General features: G+C 39.7%; 1 protein-coding gene across 1 annotated transcript in view; it reads left to right on the top strand.

Annotated features, from left to right (window-relative positions):
- The window catches only part of LOC140231499 (extracellular serine/threonine protein CG31145-like), a 202,403-nt gene that overhangs the window by 151,845 nt on the left and 32,123 nt on the right, over positions 1–18,435 (top strand). The window contains exons 2-4 of the mRNA XM_072311632.1: positions 3,406–3,533; positions 11,966–12,044; positions 18,158–18,250. Of these exons, the coding sequence (XP_072167733.1) occupies positions 3,406–3,533; positions 11,966–12,044; positions 18,158–18,250 (300 nt within the window). The remainder of the gene's footprint in view (positions 1–3,405; positions 3,534–11,965; positions 12,045–18,157; positions 18,251–18,435) is intronic.

Raw genomic sequence — 18,435 nt, 5'->3', positions numbered from 1 at the left:
CAAATAAAATTGTCTTATACTCGCAAACTGGCATGCCAACCAATAAAATGAGATGAATGGATTTGAGGAGATAAGACCCCTGCTTTGAGCTTGATAATACTGCCCACATACTGAATAAAATATGAAGAAATAACTTGGAATGGATAGACAATCTGGAACACTTTGATCTGTAGGGCGGACTAGATTTCCCCAGACAACATTCTACACCTGTTTCCTCTCACCTCCCTGGTCTTACATATCTTGTTATGAACTGAACGGGGAGTGAAATCCTATAACGAAAAAAGAAAAAAAAAACCGAAAAAAAAAACCAAGTGGATTGGGTGAATTTACCAATGTTAATAAATCTCATCAGTGAGGTTTGAGGAAAATTGAACAGTCCGTTCAAAGTTATGAATTTTTAAAGTTTCAATACAACCATCGCTGGATGAGAAGATTACTACAACTCATGACGTCACGTACAGACAACGATATGAAAAAAAAAATGAGAGAGAGAATTCTACAAAATGCATGTTTGATGAAAAATACATATTACCTCGACTTGCCACTGTCATCATTGGACAGACATATGTTACGGGTGATATTATTAATTTCCCCTGCTTTCTGAAAGGGCAAGTCAAGTGCCATTTAATTATGCAAGATATTGTTCAATTTGTTAATGTTTTTTTTTATATCGTTGTCCAAACGTAACGACACGAACTGGTGTAGTCTTCTCATCTAGTGATTGCTGCATCAAAATTTTAAAAATTCATAACTTGTGAATGAATTGTCTGACTTTTCTGACGCTTCTTTTCAAAGTTTCCTGATACAGGACGAGCGAAAGAACAAACTAGATAATTGATAGCTAGCCTGTATCATCCATATATTCATATCATTCACTACTGTCAGTAGTCATTTATATTTCAGTAATTCCCTGCACGAACAACCCTTCCCCGCATTGTGGTATTGTCAATATTTTAGGCAATTATTATAACGAGATATCATTCATAATAGAAAATTGTATTCATACATCATACAATGTGTGATTTTATGAAAATTGTTACTATGAAGCCATAAATGAAAAACTTAAAATTTGATATCGCGTAGTCTTTGTCATCAAACTTCCCTCACTCTCTCTCTTTGCTCTAATCAGCTGACTCCTCACTGTGACGTCATCCAAACCGTCTCCGCCCCCCCCCCCTCCTTCTCTCTCACATCCCCATTGCAGGAAGCCTATTTTCATTACTATTTTATACTATGTATTCCAAAAGTAACTTTCAATTCCACTTCCCCCATCCCCACGTTCGTTTGATTTTGTCATCAGGATAATGATGGCAGCGTCCAACCTTTTTTCTTCTTCTTTTCTTTCTTTCTTTCTTTCTTTCTTTCAATATTCGTGTTGCTCAGTATAAATGACACGAGCCACCAGAGCGGGCAGATTCAAAAAGCGCATTTTCCTTTCAAAATTATTCGATATTTCTGGGCGTTTTATCCACATTCCGTGTCCTCCACAGAACCATATAATTGGATAATTCACGGTTGGTATTTACGAAGGGCGAAACATAGGCATTTCTATAAAATTTTGAGAAAGGGAATATCGAGTGCAAAGCGCTTGATGTGCATTCAAGTTGAAGCCAAAATCGATGAAGACAGTCCGCCACTCGCCGCGGATAACTTCCTCTTTGACTAGTGCGCATGCGCAAGCTCTATGGTTGTGAGATATGGATAGGCGTGAATGCGTTTCATCACCCTTTAGTGGTCTCCTTTCCATCTCTATTAGGAGATGGTTCCGTGGAGATCCAAGAGCGGTGGAATGGTATTTCGAGAAAGCTTGATCGATTGATTCTCGTCCACCTCTTCTCTCTGTCCCCCCCCCCCCTCTCTCTCTCTCTCTCTCTCTCTCTCTCTCTCTTCTCACATCAAGGTTAGATCCGACTAATCAAGTTAATTCGTTTGGGTTTAGCGTCGCCTCACATTTTCATCTCACATTTCTGCAACAGGAAAAAGTGTACCACAGCTAGCTGGCTGCATGCTGTTGTCAACTTTGCCCAAACGATATCATTCGTGTAAAGATTTTAAAGGATTCGTACCAATATCAGTAGATTATGAAGTGAAACATTTGATGATTTCGTAGTGCCCGTACAGATAACAATGCTGTTTCTGGATCTGTTTATGTGATGACTCTTTTTGGTTTAACTCTGGCTAACGGTAGTTTTATTTGTTGATATTACAGGAAAATGACAAGTTGATATCTACACCATATTGTCACATGTCAATAACCAGCATTCATTGTGACATTCTGACCTTATTAAAGTTAGGTTTGAAAATGTTAAACGACTTGGTATAGCCGCTGATGATCACAGGATCTGTTATGACGACCCCATTAATTAGCTCCACGAGTGCAGCTTGCCCCTTTCCATAATTCCCCCCTCGGCTATAGGCCTGGCATCTTCTCTTCCACACGTCGCCCTCTTCCACGCCTTGGCCTCAGAGGTATACCGCCACCTTGCTCCAAAACGTATCAATGTGCCCCTGACTGCGATAAATGTGTCTCCGCGACATATGCCCGTCGGACAAGCAGCAACTTTGCAAATGAGATTGATGCCAAGGAAGCGACCGTCCAAACACGCTTCGCCTCTCCCCCCAAAAAAGACTTATGGGCTGCCTGAGAAATCCTATTCCAACTCCAAAGTGCAATCATTTCACTGCTGCCCGTAGTTTACATCTCCCCGTGTGTTTCTGTTCATTTATGAAGTCCTGAAAAGAGATTATTTCGGTTTAGTAATATGTCGCAAATCATCCTTAGGTTTGACGTTGCGTTGATTAAGCGTCGCGGCGTGTTTATGGCAATCTTAAATCAGGCAGAAGGAGAAATTGCAAACTGCGTGCATTATATCAATCCTATCCGTTCTGTCGTTGCTGTTATCGATGACACATTGTTTATTTCATGTAGAGTGAAATTTATCGATGTTTGAACTGGTGCTGTTTGATATTTGGGTTATTTCCATTACAAATCAATTGATACTGCTCGAGCAGAGTGCGCTCGGTAGACTGATTAAGGATGAAAAAACAAATCACTACTGCAGCCTAAAGAATGTAGACAGAAGAAGGTACAATCAAAATGCTCCGAGTGCTAACAGGTGCCCACATTGCTACAAGTTGATACTTCATAGATAAAACAAATATTTACAATGATATCTATCGATATTTGGCATAGAAAGATAAAGATATGAATATATTTTATTGGCATCACAACGGTGAGGTGCATATCGTTTGTAAAATCGTTAGCACAATTATTGTACTTCAACATTGTTCATTGTAACCCCGTCCCCCCCCCCCCCCGAAAAAACAGACAAACAAACGAAAACAAAAGAAAGAAAAGTAATTCTAATTATGTATTGTTTGTGTTCCATTTTTCAATTCCTGCAGGAAATCCGAGCCCAAGATATGGGAAGAATTCCAACTAAGCATCAACCGCTATGAGATGTATTCCTTCAACAACTCCAAGATCGAAGACCTCATGCAGTATCTACGATCGCAGCCGTTGTACGAAGTCGGTAAGTACACCTGTTTATCCCTATAAAGTTGCATGTAATACCTGTAGACTGTATCTTTAGTACTGCTTCAGGTAAATTTTAGGTATTCCACTTCAGGACCTTAAGTCACACTCTTTAAATGCCAAAAGATCTTGTCGTTTAAGATAGGCCTTTCACTTCAATAATGATTGAGCTGTAATAGTCTGTAATGTACGGTGACAGAAGCAATGCATTGAAAACAAAAGCAAAAACAAACAAACTGTTATTCCTTATCTCCTGTCCGGGAAGATATTGGTGATGATTTTATGGGAAGATATTTGTAATTAAATTATTTCATCAATGTCTTATCTTTACCACATTAAAAGTGGTGCACATGAAAGTGAAGTTATATCGCTGTAGATTTGTGTTTTATTCACCCTTCAGCTCTGCGATGCTAGAATTCCATAATGCACATGAAATCCAATGGCATCAACCGGTGCATCGTAAAAGTTTGAGGTAATGCACAACATGAGAGGTGTGAACGCGTTTCTCTGGGTGGTCGAGGGACGGGCCTGTATAGAGTGCAGCTTTAAAGAGCTTTAAAGTGCTAGGTTCACCATTCGCCACACACCGCCGCCGTCCTTTCCCTTTTATACCCACCTGCGCACCCTGTCTTAATATTTTCGGCATTGTCATTCGTGTCGATTACCCCGTAGCCACTCAATAGAATAATTCAGTAACCGTGTTTTTGTTTTTGCTACCTTGTATTTCTTAGTTCCTGTCATATGCTTGTAATTTTAATGGAAGAGTTTTATTATATTGTCTTCGTTTTTTATTTGTTTTAACTGTGCCTCCTCTCCCTCGCACACGCTTACATTAAAAGAATCTAAACAGGAAGAAAACAAAAAGCAACAAAAGTACACATATGAAAAGAGGGCGAGTTCAGATATCGTATCCTAGAGACCTGGACAATAACGACTGTGTTGAAGTAGTCGTGTTTGGAGATTGCAGTTTACGCAATTATCGTAAGGTGTATCGATAGCAGTGCCGGATTAAGATATCAGATCGGAGACGACAATGGTCCCATATACGTCACTCCAGACTCCAGACTCCAGACTCCACCCCGGTCTGACGCAGATATTAGCTTTCATCATAGGCTTGATCCCGGGGCTTGATCTTAATACCAACCCGTCGAGAGTTGTTTCATCTCTCAACTGTGTGTTCCAGTATATGTATCAAATCTCTGATTCGTTTCCAGGAACCGGTTGTGCCATGCAGGTTGTAGCTCCATGGTTGTACCATGGAGCTACCAAACCATGGTTGTACCATGCATTGAATTTATTGTAACTTATTATGATTATATCAGGAGAAAAGGGTTAAGTAGGAAGTTGGCATCCAGAATAGAAACGTCGATGTAATCACGGTCGTGTTAGTGAATGGTGGATGAGTATAGGGTGCGTGGTGATTGGAAATTCTATTAGTATTTGGAATATGCGCAAATTACTGAGTATATCTATCAAACTGTGATAAATATGAACTCGGAGGCCTCTGCGGACAACAATACTGTCTTGATCAAAAAGGTTTATTACTATAATCGACTACGATATTATGAAAAAAAAAAGATCAAATCGAGATCACATTCGTATTTTCTTGTGTCACAAAAATGTCCATGTACCAAGCATGCAAAGGAAATGTGACACTCCAATGTCATTAAATCATACAATATCTATCAGTTTCATGACGGCGAATCTTAGACGGTGGACCGTGATAAATCAAGGCATTTGTCAGCTATTAGTATAATCTTCTTTCTTTAGCAGTCAGGTAGTAATGCATTCTGATAAATCGTCCGATGCAATTACTCTTATTGTACAGGATGAAATTGTCTGCCTTTTTGCTAATGAACAAGCAATCCTGCTGGGCGCTATACATAATAGTTTAGATATAGGGAAACACCTTCCACTGTGAGCTGCCTTGCAAGCTGTAGTGAGCACATTTCTGTTTGAATTCGCCGCCCCTTCATATTTCCTTTTGTATTTACTGTTTTTATTTTTATTTATAAATGAATCGTGCTGCCTTGAAGAACTATATGTTGTCGCCATTCGGCACAGGTGGCACAATTCAAAAAAGGCGAGACCGCCTCTCGCCTAGATAAGCAAGGCCGAATTTGTTCCAATGCGCAGGTTAAATATTGCATTATGCCGACATCACCATCTCTAGGGGCCAAGGTCTACGTCAGTGTCGGCGCGTCCAAATAAACCAATTACGAAGGCGTTACTGTCTGTAATAAGCCAGCTTGGGGCTAGGCATACGTAGTGACTGACACACAAACATACACACAAAATATTTACACACACACCACACACAAATACGCACACAGTGACTCCCCACGATGAGTACAATTAGTGAGCATCTGCAAAAAGCACATGTGGCCTCACTGGAGGGGAAATATAATGCTCTAAATAATGAATCCACACTTGCTTCACATGGCATATTGGTAAATCACCCATACCTTTACACACTTAATACAACACGTGCTCACCCCCCCCCCCCCCTTTTTTTAGTCCACATTCTATTCTATGCATTTCTATAAATACACGACCCGTGCGGCACACAAAAATACGCAAAAATACACGCACATACACACACATTCACAAAGTATACACACAAACTCGCACAGATATGATAATATAATATACAAATATAAATACAGATATAATAATATAATATGATAACAAACACATGTAATACATACAAAAACGCACACAGATAAACATACACACAAAGGCACACTTCTTTCTTGTAGGAACACCAACCTGAGATTGCCTTCAATCACTTCTCAGAGAAATCGGAATAAGAGGATGCAATAATTTCGGTGGAAGTTATAGATCGACATTGAGTCTGCCATCTCATTATAGGGCCATAAATTTTAGAAATGAACATTTATCAATCATCTCCATAATTTTGCGTTGACGTTTGACGGCAGTGGATATCAATGATGGATCAGTCTACAGAATACTAACAATACTTTAGAGGGAAAAAGCGAACAGAGAGCGGGGGTAGAGGGAGCGAGTCAATCTGTATGCATTGCCCATTATCACCTCTCCAACAATCCAGGGCGCATGCGATCATCTAACATGCAAAGTTAGTGTTTGTAGATAAGAGTCAGAAATATTAAAAGTGTTGAACATAATGCTAGTACGTGTGTGCGTGTGTTTGTTAGTGTGAAATTAAGTCAACAATCAGTTTAACATGAAATATCAGATATCCCCATTTCACACACCCCCAATTTATTGTACATGTTCCCACAATGCACATTTGGATCAATATTTGTTCTAGGAAATAGGTCCCCAGTTAAATGTTAGAAACAAATTCATCTCCTCTTTTCCACATTTTATCAATGATGCACGTTCCCAGAATGCACACTACGTCTTGTTGTGTGTGTGTTTGTGTGAAATTTGGTCCCCAGTCAACTGTAAAAAGAAAACAAATTGTCCCCTTATGGCCCATTTCAAGACTCTGTGTGTGTGTGTGTGTGTGTGTGTCTGTGTGTGTGTAAAAGAGAGAGATAGAAAGAGACAGAAAAATGAAGAGCTTGCAACCAAAAGGCGCTAAATCCATTCCGGCTACTTTCGAGTAAATTGATGTTTTTTAATTACACATATTACAGCTTGTTTATTCATTAGCTCTATGCTCCTAGTGGAAGTGCCATCACAGTAGGTAATAAAAATGCACATTAAAAAAATCCTGCACACACCATTTATTTTTTATGAATTTTTATATTTCAGATTTTTTCGGATTTAGCGCCTTTTGGAAGAAATCATGGATTTAGCGCCTTTTGGAAGAAATACTTTTGAGTTGTTCAATAACATTGGTATTAGGGAATGTCATTAATGTACAATCCAGGTAAATACTAGAGAACTGCATAAATTTGCATCACAGTAGCCACACATACCCACACACACGCACACCCACACACACACACACCCACCCAAACACACACCCACATACACATACACACACAAATGCACCAAAACACACACACATCAAAATGTGAAATCCTTCCCAGCATGCTGCTTTTAATTTTACTCATAATAGCAGCATACACCTATTCATTATACATTCCACACATGCAAAATACAACTGCAGCAGCAACAACAACAAATTACATACTTTGATCTCCTAATAACACTTTGCACTGAATATCATGAAGTCTATACAGAAGGTACAGTGACTCAAGGAAAGTGAGGACTTGCAGAGATTGTGAAATCATGTTGACTGATAGTATTTACTTCAGGTGAAAATAAAATACAGGTTGTCATGCAGAAATCTGACTGCAACAGACATGAAAACAACTCACTATGATAAGCCCTCACATTGTATGCTTTACCTATTAATACTAAGAAAGCATCGCAAGGCTTTGCTGGAGGCTTTTTGATCTGGACTAACCAAACATCTGTTTAAAAAAAATGTCAATTTGCTAAAACTGTAGTACTTATTAAGAAGGCAACAGATGCACATGAAAGCACATCTGTGGACAAAACTCTTTGTTTATACGTAAGTCAACAGCAATAAGGCCTACATCTAGGCATCTGTACTGTGATTCACATTGTCTTTTTTTTGTCTTCTTACCATGTTCATTTCTAAAAAGTAAAAATTGAGTCATTTACAGCCAAAACAGGAGGTTTACCGCATGAAATGCATACCATCAAGTCCATGGCAGAATATCTCAACTAGTTAAAGTGCCTGCCCTAGGAATCATAATGTCTTGCCATAAGCTCGAGTCAGAGTTCCGTTCATCATTGGTGGCCACTGTTGCTTCATCCTCGTTGCCAGAGATGTCCACTGTATTCAATATCAAGGAAGTCATTCAAAGCACTGGCCACTTGGTTAGTCCGTCGCCGAATTCCTGTCCACCGCCTAAATGCAAGCAATATCACCTTGATGTTGTTTTCCAGGGATGTTTTCTCCTCCTCTCAGCTTAAGTTTAATGATGTCAAAAACACACAGCCACTCGAAGTACGTTGCACCTACCGGCGTACTCAAGAAAGCTTGATTCAGCATTCAATGAGATTAAGACCACTGTGATGGTTCTGTTGTCTGGTTCAGTACGCATGAGCTCAGAAATGAATGATAAGCTCTGTGATTTCTCGCAATCCTCTGATTCACGAAATCTTGGCCTTTCATGTACTGCTATGAATGCATCCTGTCACCCTCCTGGTATAAGGCATGGTAAATGTCATCGATGTGCGCTTCTTCTTCTTCTTGCGTATGAGGCAGCGGCAGCTAAATAACGTCCCTCAGTTGTTGTAGCCAAGTTACAGTCTCAGGAGTAGGGTGTGTCAGGTCCATGTTGTCAGGAGGGCGGAGATCAGGGCACTCACTCAAGATGTGTTGAGCAGTCTGTTCTGGTGCACCACACTGGCAGGCTGCTGACGGGCGTAGCCCCCACCGATGCATGGCTGCGTTGAAACGCCCAACTCGGGTTCGAATCCGATTTAATGACACCCACTCCCTCCTCGGGAGGTTTGCTCCTGGGGGGACAGATGTATTGGGCATGACAACGAGTTGGGCAGGTCGTTGGGTGTCTTGCCAGCTCAGTGACACTTGCTGCTTGCAGATATGCTGTAGGTTGTATGACTTCCAAGGATGATTTACCATTAACCTGAATTGGGAGAAGAATAAGAGAATTAAATCAAAAGTGATTAATACCGTTGGCTTAGAATATCTGTCCACGAGTAGCAAACACAACCTCAAACTTCCAATTTTGATACATTTCTCGATAGCTTCTAGACAGCCATAGTGATTTGGAGCAACACTTACTCTACTAAAAGACCAAAAAGAAAGGGACTAGTTTGATTTACAGATTTTTTAACATAATTTTTTAATGTTTAATATAACCATAAAAAGACCACTAATGCATCATATCAGGATTATAAGATCCATCAGTGAATATAAGACAGGCTCTAATTCTATCATTACCAGGGCAATGCACCCGTGCTGCATAGACCAACTTGAACAGTTAGAAAAGTAGGTAACCAGGTCATTACCATTGCAACACAGCATAAGCAGTACTGTATAGACTGACTTGAATAGTTACACGCTGTAGATCTACAGAAAACTTAACTGGGAAAATGAGTCAGGGTAACTTCATTTATTGATTACAGTTCCTTCAACAGATAATTAGTGACATACTTGTGAAATGGACCCCACCACTGTCTCTCTATCATCAGTACTAAATAATACGGCAGCTTACCTGTTACATCCCCACCACGTGGTGTTCAATATGGTGCTTTCTTGCACAATACAGGGCTAATACTGAGGAATGTGGCCCCACCAAACGACACTTTAATATGCATGATTGATACAGCAACAGGACCAGTTTCCACTGCATACAATGTAGCAATACACTTCATTTGGCATACTCGTGAAGTAGGCCCCACCACTGCGTGTCAGTACTAATACTACAGCGGCTCGCCTGTTTATACTCGTGAATTCAGCCCCACCGTGTGGCGTTCATCGGTACATAAGCACGGCGTTGGGGCTTTCTTCCATAGTATAATACTTGTGAATGCGGCCCCACCAAACGGTGTTTATGAGCAATTGATACAGAGGCGGGGCCGATTTCCACAGCATACTCCTCCCTTTCTCCCGTTTTTTTTTTTCTTTGGTCTTCATGTTTTATTCTTGGAAAGACTCCCTAATGTCCCTCGACTAATTCAACAGCCAATTCAACTATAAGTACAACCCTAACCTAACCTTAAACCCTAACCCTAACCTTGCTTAATTGCTAAATGCACGAGTGCAGGCACACTGCTGTGGGGCCGATTTCACGATTTTGCCCTTCATTCTATCCTTGGAAAGACTTCCTCATGACCCTTGATTATTCTTACCATAGGTATACAACCCTACGCTAAACTAACGGCATACTTGTTAAATAGGCCCCACTACTGCATGTCAGTATTGGTTCACAGCGGCTCGCCTGTTTATACACACGCAGCCCTGTTGCTGTAAGTCCACCCTATGTTAGTAACGTTAGTAGTAATTTACCTTGCTTGGCATTGCATCGCCGAAAAGTACCCTGCTGTTTCTGTACACACAGCCCTGTTGCTGTAAGTCCACCCTATACGTTAGTAGTAGGCCTACTGTACTGGTAATTTACCTTGCTTGGTATTGCATCGCTGAAAATTACCGGTAAATTTACCCTGTTTATACACATGCAGCCCTGTTGCTGTAAGTCCACCCTATAATATCTGGTAGTAGCTACTACTAGTATAGGTCTAGTAGTAAATTTACCTTGCTTGGTATTGCATCGTCGAGCAGAACCCGTAGATCAAAAGGTTTAATTTACTAAAACTTATTATATAGTACTAACATTTAATAGAGCTCTAACGTTAGAGCTCTACACTACAGCCTTGTACAGGTAAACATTTAGCTGGTAGCCAACACGTAAAATACATAGGGTTCTAATTTACATTGATCATCTGTTGATGCACGACGACGAGCCCTGTTTGTGGTGCCGGTGTATGGTGGGGCCCATTTCACGATTTTCCCCAGCAGATTATTGATCCCAGTGAATGATTAATTATAAAATTTGTAATAAAACCCAAATTTGACATTCTACGTTGCTCATAAATCAACTCAACATGTTCAAAGTAGGGTACGATGCCCATCTCGGTCCCAACACCAAGATGCACATATGGGACTGACTTAATCTGGGCGTCGTACAGATAAGTAAACTCACCTTTCACAGCTGTATTTCCACTGCTTAGCCTTGCATTTCTTCAACACTGCCTCATTTTTCCACTTTTCGTACCACTTTTTAGATCACCGGCAGTCTTGGGTCTTTCATCCATTATGAAACTGTCATGTACTTTCGACTGATAGCCATGGTTCTGTACAGCACTACAGACAACAGTGGTAGTGATCCATGACCGTGAAGAATTGCCATTGAACTATGTAGTGCAGTATCGCTGCATGTAATAGTACGTGTTGCATGTTCTCATTGGTCAGAGCACCCCTAGCTGGCGTGCTCTGACCAATCAGAGACCGGAATAGAGAAATTGGATATAGCGCCTTTTGGTTGAAAGCAAAAATGGATTTAGCGCCTTTTGGTTGAAAGCGTGAATTTCATGCTTGATTTTTTCATATTTCCTCAAACAATTTTGATTAAATTTTTAGTGCCTTATGTGCACATGACAAAGATCTGTTCGAATCATGCGAAAGATGGAGTTCGATAAAAATTGGATTTAGCGCCTTTTGGAAGCAAGCTCTTCAAATAGACAAAGCGAAAAATTCTTTGAAAATGCATCACTATATTACGGATCCAAAACTATAGTATACAAAATAGACCCAAAATCACTATTATCATATTTTTAATGAGTACGTTGTTTGCTTAATAGTATGAAAAATATTTTTTTAATATATATTTAATGTTATTTTCCTAATTTCTTTTCAACTTTTCCCACAATTTTCAGATGAGAAGTCAGGTGGTACCCAGGTGAAGATGGTCCTCACATTTCGGGACGGGGGACAGAGTCTCATGAAACCGTGGCGGTAAGTTACCAACACTGTCTCCAGTAGATGTAGAAGTAGCAGTAATGGAAGTTGGAGCTGTAGTAAGAGAAAATAGAAGCGACAAAAATTGCAATAAAAATAATTCGGCGCAACAATCATTACTGTAAGTAGTAGAGGTTTTTAGTTGTAATGGCAGAAGTGGTAGTGATAGTATTATGATAGTGCATGCAGTGATGTTAGCAGAATATTGTAGTATTCAGCAGTGATGAAGATATTGTGGGTATAGTTGTAGTGCTAATAGTTGGTGGTGATAGAAACAGTGATGGAAGTGGTAGTAGTAAAAGTAGCAATATTCGTAGTAGTAGCAGTAGCAGTAGTAATAGTAGTATAGTGATAGTAGTAGTAGTCGTAGTAGTAGTAGTGGTAGTAATAGTAGTAGTAGTGGTAGTACTAGTGGTAGTACTAGTGGTAGTAGTAATAGTAGTAGTAGTTGTAGTAGTAGTAGTAGTAGTAGTAGTAGTAGTAGTAGTAGTAGAATTAGTATAAGTAGTAGTATAATAGCAGTAGTAGTAGTAGTAGTAGTAGTAGTAGTAGTAGTAGTAGTAATAATAGTATAGTGCTAGTGGTAGTAATGGTAGTGGTAGGAGTAGTGCTGGTAGTAGTATTAGGAGCACTTACCGTAGTAGTAGTGATTAGTATATTGTGGGAGTCGTACTAGTTATATAGCTACAGTGAAATTTTCTGAGGGTTATAGCAGTTGGGTTCGATGCGAAAGAGCGTTCAATATGGCGTCCAGAAAATAACGTTGTAAGCTTTACACAGATTCGATACATTTCGAGTTTTGGTCAATCAAAAAAAAAAAAAAATGATTATGGGAATTGTAGGATTGTTGGATGTGAAGAATATGAAGACAGTAGGGTAGAAGCAACTCAACCTAAATTAAGTCGCACAAGTATATATATGCTCAGGTACAAGATGTGTGCATTGATTACACCACTCGACTCGAATGGGACGACGTTTGCCTATTTGCTAAGCCATGTCCTCCTCCCTCCCCCTCTCTGTCAATACATTTCCCCTTATATGTTCGAAACATTCTCTCTCTTTCTCTTTTCCTCTGGTTTCCACATTGCTTTTTTTTTCTCTATCACCACGTGACCACGAAGATTGTATCAGAGTACAGCGTGAGACAAGAAAGATATGGCAATGACGCGAAATGACTCTCATTGCTTTCCGTTAAGGATGACTTTTGTTCACTTATCTCTCTCGGGCTCAGCCTGTCGATCGATATATAAATCGATATGTCCGTTTGTCTTTCCATCTGTCTGTCTCCATCTGCCCCAACCCCATCTCTCTCTCTCTCTCTCTCTCTCTCTCTCTCTCTCTGTGTTTGTCTGCATGTATGTATGTGCGTATGTCTGTCCGTGTATCTATATACCATCATAGCCGAATCCCATTGTCTATCTTTCCTGCTTTGTTTTTTTTTTTTTTTTTCGTCTCTTCTCCAACTTCATTCCCTCTCGCCCGTGCTCAAATACGACCTTTATTTGGACTGGGTGTCGAGTGGTAATCTATTCCCGGATTATCCGCACAATTCAAGAGCGTTCCCAGTTCGAAGAGAAGATGTCCTCCTCCACAATACCAACATCCTCCCTCACTCTCATCCGGCCCGCCATCCATTCAATGGACCTGGATAGAGAGAGTCGCGGATTCGGCAGCGGGGCAATTAAAGGAGCGGGGCGGGGTTCATTGAAGGGCCGATCACTTCCATCGTCCACTAAAGGGATTTAACATGACTGTTGTCCTTATGCATTTATGCAAACTTGCTTGAGTTACTTTTTGAGCATGTTCAACAGAAAACCCGCGAATGTCGATTTTATAGCAATCATCGATCATGATCGATGCATAGGTAGTATTCGTAAAGGTTATGGCCACCTTGTGCTAATCACTCATAATCTATGGTGTAAAAAGATGTATTGGTATTGCACGTTTAGTGCTTTTCTTTTTGCAATAGGCGTATTTTAGTAGCGAGACCAACAATATGCAGAACTATCATCTTCTATTATTATGAGGAGATGAAGATGCTGCTACTCGTGGTGGTGGTGGTGATGATGATGATGATGATGATGACGACGACGATGATGATGATGATGATGAAGAGAAGAATAAGAAAAAAAGAAGAGGAGGAGGAAAAAGAAGAAAAGGAGGAGGAAGAGAAAGAAGAAGAAGAAGAAGAAGAAGGCAGAGGAGGAGGAGGAGAAGGAGGGAGACAGATGATAATGGCAACTACCATAATAAATCTGCACCGAAAAAATCATACTTTCTATAACATAGAGGGAATTGGGAGAAAACAAATGCATGCACGCCACCTTCATCCAACTCGAATGATGCCTGTATCCTAGCAATGAAGCCGCGGTGTGTGACGGAGGGATAAGCCGGTCTGCATTAGACTGATTGAGGGAATGTATCGTGACAGCTCCGCGTAATTGGGTAAAGAGGGATTATTGGCCGGGGAAAGACGCCCAAAGACCAGGAAGCTGCCGGAAATTACTTTGGCGTTGATGCAATAAAGGCACATCACGGAGTATTGTAAACGGTGAAGAGAGAAAATGCGAAAGGTGGGCTGTTTTTGTCTGCCCAGAAGTGAACCGTTAGGTAGAAATTACGTAGACCTTGAGGCAACGTCAACTGTTGGGACTTTGTTCTATTACCGATCACAGCACCCAAAGATGTGTTATTTTCTGTGGAAAAGAGTTTATTCGTGTTCAGTGCAGAAAGTTACACTGTGTTATCAATAATAATAAGAATGTAACCAATATGAAGATTGTGCATTCTGTTGTATTTGGAAAGAAAGCCAAGAAATTCATGTCTTTCGTCAGACTGAGAATCCACAGCTTTCGATTTGTGGTAGTTGCAAGAACCCTAACCCAACCAAACTCACCCTAGGTCCCTATTGTAAAGAATCCAGCGCGCCTAGGGCACGCGTGTGCCACCGTCGTTTACTACTATTACGTGCATGTGATTATGGCACGAAGACGCAATCACATTATGCGGATTGGATTTCCTGCGCGCGAGTATCGTTTACCGGTGACCCAATACCTGCATCGTCGGAACATTCCAATGGTGGTGATCTTCATGTTTCTCTCCAGCGAGCAAAATGTGCATTTATTTGCAGACTTGGGCCCAAATTTGATTTGCCTCAACTTTCACGATGATTATTGTTCTTCAAAGCGCAGTACCAAGTTTTCCGGTCATTTCATTTTGCCCTTTCTACATCATCTTCCTTTGAAACATAGCTGTCTTTTGAAAGCAATGAAACAAAGGGGAAATTACGATTATTTTTTTTTTCCAGCGAATGCACTTGTTAAGGCCTCGGTCCATCCTTGCCTACCTTCGTTTTTGAGGGAAGAGGCCTTAAAAATCAAATGAAACGTAGCAGATACCTAGCTAAGAATGTCTGTTTATGTTGACTATCATCAAAATAAAAAAAGAAAGAAAGAAAGAAAGAAAGGAAGAAAGAAAGAAACATTTCATTTCATTTCATTTCATTTCCAACAGAAATGCAATAACAGCAAAACATTTGCATATATACAGGTATACAAAATCAATACTCTGTTGTAAAAGGGAAAAACAATGTGGAAGGAAATACAATTTTATACTGTATATATGCTACGACTTTCAAGACTGTGCCGGGGAACTTGAAGGAAGTTCTACAGTAGTGTCTTGTTTTCGTATATTTCTTCTTCACTCTTTTCCCTTTTTGGGGGTACAACGCCCCTAATTGTTACTTACAATTAAAACATAAGAGACCTAGAATTAAAAATCACCTAGGTTTAGTATCTACGCAACGACACTACAACTTCATGACACATGAGTTTACACGGCTGACACTTCTAACTTACCAGCTGTACAAGGCGTGGAATAGATTCATTCTTATTAGTATGTCTTTCACGACCCACGCTACTCTGACAGGTAACCTTTAATCCACTCTTCGCTGGCTTTAAATTTACTTGTTGATATATTTTGTCCCCTGCGTCGATGAGCGTCTTTGATGCTACGATCCGCCAGAAGACAGCGCTCTATAGCGTTTGCCGCTTTAACGCCTACGATGTGAGCAGTCGGGGAAACCTGCCGCATTAACCCGACACTTGCCTCAAGATGGCGCTATAGCTGCGTCTTCAGTGCTGGAAATTCCCCCGCACACTTCGTCCTGACGCGGCTTCTTGCAAGCAACATCTGGCTTTTCACACATTCTGAGACAAGGATCTCATGAGCACATCGCAAAAAAAAAAAAAAAAAAAATGAACACGATTGGATTTTTTTCCAGAGGAATTGCAAATGCGCAAGGGGTGGATGGGTAATGTCTAATGGATTACCGTGACAATTTAATTTTCTATTGTTCCTCTCTATTCTATTCTATTCTATTCCATTCCATTCCATTCCATTCCATTCCATTCCATTGCATTACATTACATTACATTACATTACATTACATTACATTACATTACATTACATTACATTACATTTAACATTACATTACATTACATTACATTACATTCTATAAAGGATTTTTTTTTTTCGCCTTTTCCCAAAAATTCAATTTCTTCCCTGTTGTCCTCTCTTCTTAGCTTTAAATCTGATCAATTACAGAAAATAATACTACAGTGAAAATTATGTCATCTAGCGTTTACGGACTTTCTCAACTTGGTATAGGCATTATTTTGTCATTAGGAATATTATCTTGGTTATTATTTTGTTATTGTTAGATATTATATAACGAATGATATTAGCTTGAGTACATCTATGATATGTAATAAAATGTCATCTGGGACCCTTCATTGTACAATTACCCTCAAGATCCAAGAAACTAGACACTGCACGATTTGATTCATAATTGATTTTTGGTTAGAACGAATTAGTTTGCCAATATCATTGATTTGTTTACTCTTTCCAGGGCTCTGAGTTATGAGCTTTTTTTATGTCTCTTGCTCCGTATGTTTGTATTCCTTAAATTTGTTTGGCGTTCTTTGGTTCTTGCAGGTTAGAGCATAAGTTAAGCCTCGGCTAGACTTTTTTTTTTTTAATGGGGGGGGGGGAGAGGAGGAGGAATGCGGAGTGTTGTAACAGCACGCAGTCCTAAAACGTGGAATGCGGAATCGGATGGGGATGGAAGTTGGGGGGGGGGGGGGGGAGAGGGAGGGGTCACCTGTGACTGCAGTCCACCCCTACACGCACACACGCTTTTGCCAAAAACAGAAACAAAATGATACCCCCCCCCCCCCCAAAAAAAAAAAATAAAAAAATAAAAAAATAAAAAAATAAAAGAAATAATATATATATATATATATATATATATATATATATATGAAGAGTTTGTTTACAAAAACCGATAAGTCCATATTTGCCAAACGGAGATATTTGCGATTAAAGGTCAAGAAAAATAAAGAGAATAATAAGAAAATTTGTGCTTCTTTTGACCATAACTTCAAAAATGTACTTTTATATGTAGTGACCAATATCATTTAAAAGGTATTATTTTGTACTTTATCTTATCGGTTTTTGCAAACAAACTCTTCATATATATATATATATATATATATATATATATATATATATATATATATATAATACATATAGTAATAATAATGAAATGAATCTTAAACACTGTGAGTAGATTACAAACCCTAAAACCCAAGAAATCTCAAGAGGATTTCTTCCCCTCCCTTTCCCACTGTCCCGAAGGAAAAAAAAAAAGGAGGAGGGGATGGGATGTTGCCCTTTGCCATGTTTGCCCTGTAAAATAGAGAAGCATGACATCACGCAGAATGCATGTAATGGTCCTTACCCCATTGCCTACAACTAGATTCTAAACTGTAATTGCATTTTGTGCCAGCTCTATCCTGGGTTCCCCTAAAAATGGGTTTATTCTTGATACGTATTGCTTAGACACGCACAAGTTTCCGATAATGTTAAGGATTCTAATAACGTAAATACAAGTATTGATAGCCCACGTAAGTCCACAATTTGCAATAGCCCACAGAAGTTGAAATGTTTGACTCATGCTGTTAATTATTGCAGTAGCATTTACGATGACAGTGCATAACTATCTGTTCTTCAACGTGTGTATTTCCTTGTCTTTACTCGTCTTTCAACAGAGTTCCACGGGAGTACGAGACGCTACCCGATCATTTTTATTTTTCTGATATAGAGAGACATAATGCAGAAATTGCGGCCTTTCACCTTGATAGGTAAGAATGTCTCTACGAATGTCGACACCTCGTAAAGGAATATAAAACATATAGGCAACACTTTTCCGTGGGTTTAATATGGAACCAATGAATTAGTAGCCGCCTTCTAACATTTTGTAGTGTTAGGAGAAGGCATAATATGATATGCTGCGTCTCAAAAAAAAAAAGAAGATTATTTTGGTTTA

Source organism: Diadema setosum, chromosome 8 (genome assembly GCF_964275005.1).
Source record: "Diadema setosum chromosome 8, eeDiaSeto1, whole genome shotgun sequence".
Lineage (NCBI taxonomy): Eukaryota > Metazoa > Echinodermata > Echinoidea > Diadematoida > Diadematidae > Diadema > Diadema setosum.
Note: the sequence above shows the minus strand (reverse complement) of the source record. Positions and strands in the feature narration are given on the sequence as shown.